This window comes from Miniopterus natalensis, chromosome 1 (genome assembly GCF_054644295.1).
Source record: "Miniopterus natalensis isolate mMinNat1 chromosome 1, mMinNat1.hap1, whole genome shotgun sequence".
NCBI lineage: Eukaryota > Metazoa > Chordata > Mammalia > Chiroptera > Miniopteridae > Miniopterus > Miniopterus natalensis.
Window position 1 is genome coordinate 177,829,447 of NC_142081.1, and position 9,835 is coordinate 177,839,281.

At 38.9% G+C, this 9,835-nt stretch overlaps 1 protein-coding gene across 4 annotated transcripts in view; it reads left to right on the top strand.

Annotated features, from left to right (window-relative positions):
- ATP8A1 (ATPase phospholipid transporting 8A1) overlaps nucleotides 1-2,556 on the top strand; it is a 195,275-nt gene extending 192,719 nt beyond the window's left edge. For all 4 annotated transcript variants that reach the window (XM_087827644.1, XM_087827641.1, XM_016206815.2 and 1 more), the window contains one exon: nucleotides 182-2,556. In XM_087827644.1, coding sequence (XP_087683770.1) covers nucleotides 182-279 — 98 coding nt within the window. In that variant the 3' untranslated portion in view covers nucleotides 280-2,556. The remainder of the gene's footprint in view (nucleotides 1-181) is intronic.
- Nucleotides 2,557-9,835: the final 7,279 nt, after the last annotated feature.

Genomic DNA, 9,835 nt, shown 5'->3' on the forward strand with positions numbered 1-9,835 from the left:
GTCCCGCTCCTCATTTTGCACTTGAGTCTCTGTCTTTTCCAGACATTAAAAATTAGTGTCTTCATGCTTTTGAGGGTGGGAGGGATGCATTAGTTCGCCAAGTTAGAAAATGAACACTCAGAATAACAGAGATTTCCAGTGACTTCATGATGATCATTTCTATTTTATCTTTAACTTCCAGACGGGTATGCTTTCTCTCAAGATGAAAACGGCATCGTCTCACAGTCAGAAGTGATTAGGGCCTATGATACCACAAAGCAGAGACCTGATGAATGGTGATGGGGAGGGCCACCAGGCAGGCTCTGCTGCGTCTCTGAGGAGGGCTCCCGGTCTTCACCGAAAGCTGCAGACCAATTCCAGCCTGGTCCAAGGAGGTGAAAGGTGGATCTGAGCTCATGTCATTGATTGACATTCAGATTCATGTATATTATAGACATAAGCACTGTGCGATCTACTGTAACACCATCTCTTTCAGATTTTTTTAAGTATGTGCTGAGTCTTTGTAAACAGAACTTGAAACTGACTCGTATCTTGCCGGACTGCTTTCTTACGCTGAGAATAGGCCAGGATTCTGAATCCGTAACTGTGGGGCTGTAACTGTCAGTTTATTGGATATACCACAAGGCGACCAACCATTAAAAACTCCAAAATGGTAACAAGCGAAAGGGGCTCTTACTATCCAGACTTAGATTTCAGGATATGCTGAGAAAAAAAAAAAAAAACGAAAAAAAACCAGCATTCTTAAGGAACTGACTCATCTTACTGAGCAAAATTTCTAGACAAGACATTAATAAGTGTTTGTGTCAAAAATTGTCTTGATAAGTGTTTGCCAAAGAAGTTCAATAAATTATTTTTCATTCAGTAGTCATTTGCCCAGAAATTTGAGAGCGAGCTTACCTCCAGTCCTGCTGTCAGATCTGCATGCTTGACTTTTCAAATCTAAGAGTGATTTGCAAAACTGAGTATTTCGAGGCATTTGCTACTAAAATCTGTGATGTTGCACCTTCGGCCTTACAGACGCTTCTTTCTTGTCTGTCTTGTTTATTTGTTCAGGTTAGAGGGCACGCGTGGCCATGTGACTCTGTCATTACTGATTTTTAAAACTGTTTATGTCTCAGTCATTTCTAACGAGGTTGCATCATCATTTAGATTTTTCTAAAAGTCTGGCTTCTGCTGTAGATTGAGTGATGTCCTTTTGTCTTAAAGTTGTCTCTGTTAAGAAAAATATGCTTCTGTACTCAAGTGGGATTTCTAATGCTTCTGTGGAGATGTTTGAAATACCGTGTCAGACAAATGCGCGGCGTCTGTGCTGTGATCTGGTTCCCCGGCCGTGCCCGCCGGAGACGCCTGTGGTCACGCAGCACACCCCGGCGCTGTGCGGACGCCCAGCACTGCGGCCTGACAAGTGCTTCACAGGCCGCTTGTCAAGCAGCTCCCAAAACTAGGCACATGCTGCTAATCAGGACAAATAAGTAGTACATTTTCCCCGCTCAAAAAATACTTCTTTTACTCAAGCCTGTAGCTTTACAGTCAAAGAACACTTTTCATCATGAGTTGGGGTTTTTTTTTGTTAATATGCTTTAAATTGTATGTTCCAGTTCATTATTTTCAGCGTTTTCAAGACATCTGAAAATGCCTGTTTTGCTACCAACAATAAATGGTGAAGGGGCTGTTTTAAAACCACAACCAGTTTTCTACACTATTTTTAAAATAATGCTTTCGTTTAGGAAAAAATAAGAAAGGAATTCTAGTTTTCAGATACACTTCAGAGATTGAAGCAAACTTTCTGCCTTTATTCAAAAGCCTGTTTGCCTTTAAGTGGACTTACCAGCAAAATAGGTAGAACTTCCTCTTGGAAAAAAAAAAAAAAAAATCGACTGGAATTGAGAAGAGAGGTGATTTTTCCAGATCACTCCTTGAGTTTAGTAATTTCATATTCTTGTCACCCTTTTTCTCAATCTAGATTTAAAATTAGGCTGTACATCACTTCCTTCTCGGTATTTTTAGCTGTTTGGTTACAAGCATGCCTCCCACATTTTCTACAAATAAGAGAGGTTGTAACACATGCATAATTCTAATCGAAAGGGGCCAGGAGCTGACAAACTTCACTTCCCAGACCCTTCCCACTTGGGGTTCAGATGAAGAGAATCGTGAATCAGAGCATCTAGCAAGGCCACAGGTGAAGGCGTCTTCAGAATCCCGAAGTCACAGACTTGAACTGTCTACCGAGCGGATCTTTAGAGCCTTTTCCTGGCCTCCCGATAGTTGAAGTCAAACCACAAAAATTTAAAAATGAGAATGACAGACATCCCTCCAGAGAAAACCTAATAGCAGCTACAGACACCAGTTGCTTCCACTTGCCCTCCCCTCCCCTCACCAGTGGCATTCCCCAAAAATTAATATGACGACTATAATAAAACTGAATTCTATGACTTAAGAAAACTAGAAGTTTTATTTTACCTCAAAACATGGATTGTTTCTGTGGAGCTCTTCAACGTGAGTAGAATACTCATGGTTAATCATGATCAGAATATAACTAATTTATGCTTTTCTTTGTCCCATGGCCCTTTATTTGAATCATTAATATTAAGTCGGTTTCTTTGCTTCTTGGGTGGGAGTGGGGGCAGGAGGTAGCAGGGAGTGATCTGCTTGGTGAAATTTAAAATATAATGTTGCAATGACAGTGACTTCAAAGTGTTAAATTAGAGAAAACCCTGATTTTCAACCTTCCCACGGAAGAGAAACGTAACAGTTTTACCAGGATTACGATAAACAGTTGAAGTGACTTTTAATGTGTGTTTTCTAAAATAAAGGACATGTACTCTTCCATTAAAAAGTCCCCTATTGGGACTCTAGAAAATGCTAACACCATTGCTTGACAGTGTTTACAATTCAGAAAATACTCCTTACAGCAGAAAACCCTCATTCATTTCACATTGAAAAGCTGGGAGTTGCTGCTCTGATGTTGAATCGTGAACAGGGACACCGCACATGAACTTTCTGAATGTTTTATATAGCATATAAAAATATATTGGTGTCTCACACCCAGAAAGATGCTATATGGTAGGAATTATTAGCAGGAAAATGGTGTTTCTCAGGAATGTAGTAAATTTAAAATGCCACCCACCCTCCCACGCCCCAACCTGGCTGATGCAAGCCTTCCGCAGTGTCAGGAAGTTCATGGAGAGCTGCTTCTGATCACGTCAGGTGAATGTGTAGTCAGCTCAGTCATATTAGCCATTTACATGAACTGTATGGTCATTCAAGGGAATCAGTGATTCCTCTTAATTTCCGGGGGTCGGGAGGAAATGAGTTCAAGAAATCAGCATTTATTCTGACCGTTACATTTTATGTTTTAACTTCGCAACTCAGCATTTTAAATATCCGATAGGAAAGCCACATGATAATTTGTTGAGCATTGCGTGCACTGTATATCACCGATAATCTGTCATTTAAAATGTTCTTTCAGGAAACATGCTAGTCTGAAAGCAATCGATTGTATATTTGTAGTTTTTAAAATATTTATAACAGCGTCATCATTTATTACAAAGCTAAGTAATCATCCATGTTTATTTCTGTGCAGTGGCCCTTGGACAGTTCCTGGTTTTAAAACTTATATCATCAAATAAGTCTATAATCTCATAATCATCTACAAAATGTATCAAGAAAACGCCCACCCCATTCAATCATATGGGCCAGGCCTATGAATTCTTTTTGTCAATTCCTTAATGTAACACCATGCGGTTTGTTACCTAAGTAATGCTTTTTAATGGTGAACATTTTTCTATAACCTCTTAAAGAGACCATAGTCTGATTTTTCTCACATTAAAATAACTGAAGTCACTTGTGAAACTTAGTTCTACTTTGCTGCATTTTAATTAACCTTCAACAGCTATTAAAATGGAATGTAAGTTAAATGTTAAAGGAAAGGAAATAAATGTTTTCCATTTTCCATCTTGATTTATTTTCTGTATGAGAGCAGCTGTGTTTTTGATAGGTTTATGGTTTGCATGAATTAATATTAAAGTGGTCTAGGCCAATGCATGGCTATTGCTGTAAATCTTGATGTTTATTTTTGCCTTTTTAAAAATTCTATCATGGCCTACCTGGAATTTAATATTCAGTGGGCAAATTAATTGGTTCACTGCACAACTTTTTTTTAATAAGTAAATTATTTTACAAACAAATTTGAACAAATTTAATTGAAACTTTTGTTTAGCTGGCCTCTGAGAATTTTTCTTAATAAAGCTCACAAAACTCAGCAAATAAATCTCCCTTAAGTAGGAAAAAAGCTAGATTTCATACTTGCTTCCTTTGAATTAACAGCAACTTTCCATGGGTAAATCTGCTCTTGCAAAGATGTGAGCAGAATATTAAAAAAAATAATAAATATTTTTATGTTTCATGGTTCTAGACTAGAAGCCATAAATGCAGTAAATACTGTTTGTTCTTTGTTTTACTACTTGAAGCTTCATTTTTCACATTTTCAGGTTTATTAGGTTTAAAAAAAAAAAAGGCAGCCTTGCAAGGCAGCTACTATGGAAAATTGCGGTTTGCATTAGAGATAAAATAGTATTTTCAGCTCCATGAAAAACCATTCCTGCTGAAACTGCTGTAGAAATTGTGATGCTGCATGAGTGGAGAGTGTTGAATCTGTGATTATAGTAGTTTTCTCAGGTTTGTTTATGTCAATGTTCAATGCACTGTGTTTTATAAATAGCTATTAAAGTTGAGTAATATCCAGTTCTATGCAGTGTTATGTGTCATTGGCCTTTTGTGAATGTGCATGTTTTAAACTGCAAATTTTAAACATTTTTGTCCACTAATTATTAAAAACGAAATAAACTTTACCACTACATTAAGAATATTGTCAAAGTTTTAATTGCTAGTTTTAGAAACTATGTTGCTTTACAAAACCTCTAAATTCGCATAACTATATAGTCTGAGGTGCATCCACTTAATAGCATTATTAACATGTTTTGTTTATAACCCCAGTGGTATATAAAACATCCCTTCATTTTTACCTGGCTAAATGAAACATGAGTACACTAACTCTAGTAAGAAGGATGGTTTTGATAATTAAGTATCAAAAAAATATTTTAAAGGAAATCACGGTATTTTGATGCTACAGCCAGGAAAGCCTTCCAGGATTGCCCCCCTTACATATGTAAATGAGCCTGCAAGTCCACAGCTGCTTTTTCAGTTCATGAGAAAGTGGTCGCAGTTACCATTAACATTTGAAGGAAGTAACCAGGAAATAATAAAATTGTCACGTGATACAAAAGTAGGGGGAAACGTCAGAAATGGGGACAAAGCTTGATCAAAAATAAGCATCGTTGGGTAAAAGGTAACCAGAGCTGCACGCGGGTGACCTGCCAGGATGAGATGAGTTCCCAGAGGCCCTGGTTTTATTCGAGCGAGGCCCCGAGTCCTTTCCCACAGTCTTCCCAGGACGATTGGGTTGGGTGCCCCAGGCAAAACCACAGCGAAGCAATGTCCACACAGAACAGTTACCTGCGAACTGTACCAGATGATTTTCACATTCAACTTTACTCCCCTTAAAGCAAGCACTGTTCATGCTGACCCTGGAGTGGAAGGTGCCGTCTAAAACCGTACGGAAACGGCAGCTTGAAACACATTCCCGTGAAGTCAGCACGCCGTCCCCATTTAGAAGTTTTCGTTTGCTTGCTGCATCACTCACCTGAAAAAGCTTCCATTTCAGTGGCGCAGAGCCACTCATTTTAGTGAAAGAAAGATCTTCCTAACCTGGATCATTTCACTAGTGGGCTAATAAAAATTGTTGGAAAATATGAAACATTTGACAATTCAGGTTTGGTTTTGTTTTATAATTTTATTGTTGAGAGCATTACAGATGTCCCCCATTTTCCCCCCACTTCCTGCTCCACCCCAGGCCTTCCCCTGCCTATTGCCTGTGTCCATGGCTGTGCATATGTGCTTATAAGTTCTTTGGTCAATCTCTTCCCCCCCCCCCCTTCCTGCCTTCCCTCTGAGATCTCTCAGTCTGTTTCATGCTTCCATGTCTGTGTTCCTATCTTGTTCATCAATTTATTTTGTTCCTTAGATTCCACATATAAGTGAGATCATGTGATATTTCACTTAGCATAATACTCTCCAGTTCCCTCCATGCTGTCCCAAAGGGTATGAGATCCTTCTTCATGGCTGCATAGTATTCCATGGTGTAAATGTGCCACAGCTTTTTTATCCCCTCATCTACTGACGGGCACCTGGGCTGTTTCCAGATCTTAGCTATTGTAAACTGCGCTGCTATGAACATCGGGCTGCATAAGGTCTTTCTGATTAGTGCTGCAGGATTCTGAAGATACATTCCTAGGAGTGGGGTCACTGGGTCAAATGGCAGCTCCATTTTTTGAGGAGCCTCCATACCGTTTTGCACAGTAGCAGGGTGACAGTAGTTAATAAAACCATACTGGTTTCAAGTGCACAGCTCTGTAACATGGCCTGCACGCTGCACGTGGCTCACCACCCGAAGTCGAGTCTCTCTGCCCCACGTCGCCCCCTTGCCTCCTTCCCCCTCCCCCGCCCCTGTCCCTCTGGAAGTCAGCAAACTGTCATCTGTATCTATGAGGCTTTGGGGGGTTTCCTTAATCTCTTCACCTTCTCATCCAGCGCCTTAACCCCCCAGCCCCCTGACACCTGTCAGTCTGCTCTATGCGTCTAAGATTCTATTTTGTCTGTTAGTTTCTTTTGTTCATTATTCCACGTGTAAGTGAGATCTTATGGTGTTTGTGTCTCTCTGACTGGCTTATTTCACTTAGCATAACACTCTCCAGGTCCATCCCTGCTGTCGCAAAAGGTAAGATTTCCTTCTTTACAGCCAAGTAGTTTTCCATGATGTGAATGTCCCCCAGCTTTCTTACCCACTCATCACTGAGGGGCACCTGGGCTGCTTCCAGATCGTGGCTGTTGTAAATAACACTACAGTGAACATAGGGGTGTGTATATTCTTTCAAATTCATCTTTTAGGTTTCTTGGGGTATCTTCCCAGAAGTGGAATCGCTGGGTCATAAGGCAGCTCCATTTTTAATTTGTTTGAGGAAACTCCAAACTTTTTTCCACAGTGGTTCTGCCAGCCTGCATTCCCACCAGCCATGCATAAGGTTCCCTCTTCCCCACACCCTCACCAGCACTTGTTTGTAGATTTGCTGATGATAACCATTATGACAGGAGTGAGGTGATAGCTCCTTAGGATTTTCATTTGCACTTCTATGATGATTAGTGATGTTGAGCATCTTTTCATACGTCTATTGGCCATCTGTATGTCCTATTTAGAGAAGTCTCTATTCAGGTCCATTGCCCATTTTTTAATTGGATTGTTTTCATGGTGTTGAGTTTTTAAGTTCTTTATAAATTCTGCATATTAACTCCTTATCAGATATATCGTTGGTGACTATGTTCCCATTCAGTGGGTTGTCTTTTCATTTGGTGGATGGTTTGCTTTGCTGTGCAAAAACTTTTTAGTTTGATGTAGTCCCATTTATTTTTTTTTCTTTTGTTTCTGTTGCCCAAGGTTATTTATCAGAAAACGTATTGCTAAGAGAAATGCCTGAGATTTTACTGCCAATGTTTTCTTCTAGGATTTTTATGGTTTTGCAACTTACCTTTAAGTCTTAATCCATTTTGAGTTTATTTTTCTGTATGAGTTAAAGAGGTGGTCTGATTTCAGTTTTTTGCATGTATCTGTCCAATTTTCCCAGCACCATTTATTGAATAGACTGTCTTTAGTCCATTGTGTGGTCTTGCCTCCTCTGTCAAATATTAATTGACCATAAAGGTGTGGGTTTATTTCTGGGCTCTCTATTCTGTCCCATTGATCTGTATGCCTGTGTTTATGCCAGTACCATGCTATTTTGATTATTATGGCTTTGTAGTTTAGTTTGCTAACATGATTCCTCCAACTTTGTTCTTTTTTAAAATTGCTGAAGCTATTTGGGGTCTTGTGGCTCCATATAAATTTTTGGAATATTTGTTCTGGTTCAGTGAGCTATTTTACGGGTATCTCAATAGGAATTGTGTTGAATCTGTGGATTGCTTTGGGTAGTATGGTCATTTTAATGATGTTCATTCTTCCTATCCATGAACACAGTGTATGCTTCCACTTATTTGTATCTTCCTCAATTCTGTCTTCAGTATCCTATAATTTTCTAAGTATAGGTCTTTTACCACCTTGGTTAAACTTATTCTTAGGCACCTTATCTTTTTGTTGCAATAATAAATGGGATTGTTTTCTTAGTTTCTCTTTCTGATAGTTCATTATTGGTGTATAAAAATACCACCCATTTCTAAATATTAATTTTGTATCCTGCTACGTTACTGAATTCATTTATCAGTTCTAGTAGGTTTTTGGTGGAGTCATTAGAGCTTTCTATATACAGCATCGTGTCATCTGCAAATAATGACAATTTTACTTCTTCCTTTCCAATTTGGATGCCTTTTATTTCTTGTTCTTGTCTGATTGCTGTGGCTAGAACTTCCAGCACTATGTTGAAAGCGGACACCCCTGTCTTGTTCCTGATATTAAGGGAAAATTAGTTTTGCCCATTGAGTATGATGTTGACTGTGGTGCATTCAGTTTTTATTTCAAGTTTAAACTATGTAACTAGCAATTCAAATAAGAAGTCTCTGTCAGAATAATTTAATAACTGGTATTTAATTGCAATTCTAAAATAGCCATATACATATAAAACTATGTTAACAGTTTGTTTCCTGATAGTTTAATATGCCCGTAAATTCTAATTTTTCCTGAACACATACTCAGTAAACTTTTTAGGTTATGTGAACGTAAACTGACCCAATGTGGTTTTTTTCTATTCAGATGATGCAATAAATTCACAGGCCATGAATACCCAACAGGGTGGGAAGGTGCTCTGTCCCAGGCAATAATGGTGAATTAGCCATGTATCAGACGAGGCCATGGATTATCACGGGCTAACTCTACTGAACCTTTGGACCATTTTCTCTGTTCCCTGCACTCCCATCAACAGTTGGATCTGCCCTCCCACAGCACTTAACCGTTCATTTTTATTTTAAAGTATTTCATCTGCTTTCTATCATTTATTATTAACTTACGACACAGCTCCCTCCCTTCTAGAATGCAAGTGATCTGAGACAGTGACTCTAACTTCCTATTTCTCATGACAGTCCTAAACGATAAGGTACTATGAATATTTCCATCTTACAAATGAAAAAACAGACACAGTGAAGCTCAGTAAGTGGCCCAAAGTCAATCAGCTTGTTAAGTGACAGCCAGAAAACGAACCCAGACACTGTGGCTCTAAAATCCGTGCTAAATCGCCTTCTGATCTCATGTGTAAAGAGAGAGAGGTTTGTCATCTAGTATTTCTATCTGTGCTTTATATTATTCTAGGTTCTTATAAAGTAGCACAAACTCTACTGTCCATTACAATGCCTTCTATCTATAGGACATGTATAATACTACACAATTAATCACTTTCCCCCAATCAATTTTCTGAAAAGTAGGTTAAGTATTTTTTCCTGAGAAAATTAGGCCTTCTAAGTAGGTGTCATAAAGAGTTTCAAAGCAGACCTCCTGGGTTCAGATCTTGGCTCTGCTATTATTGTCTGGCCTTGGGCGCAGTGTTTTCTGCTCTGATTTCTTCATCGGTGAAACAGGCGTGAGACAGTCCCTATCTCAGGGTTGTGAAGATTAAATGATACAATTCATAAAGCACTTTAGACACACATGGTGTTTCATAAGGGTTGCCAATGATTTGAGTGACTTCCTTTCAAAATACAGAAATGTTTTTCAAAATAATCATGGTTTTGGATGATTTTC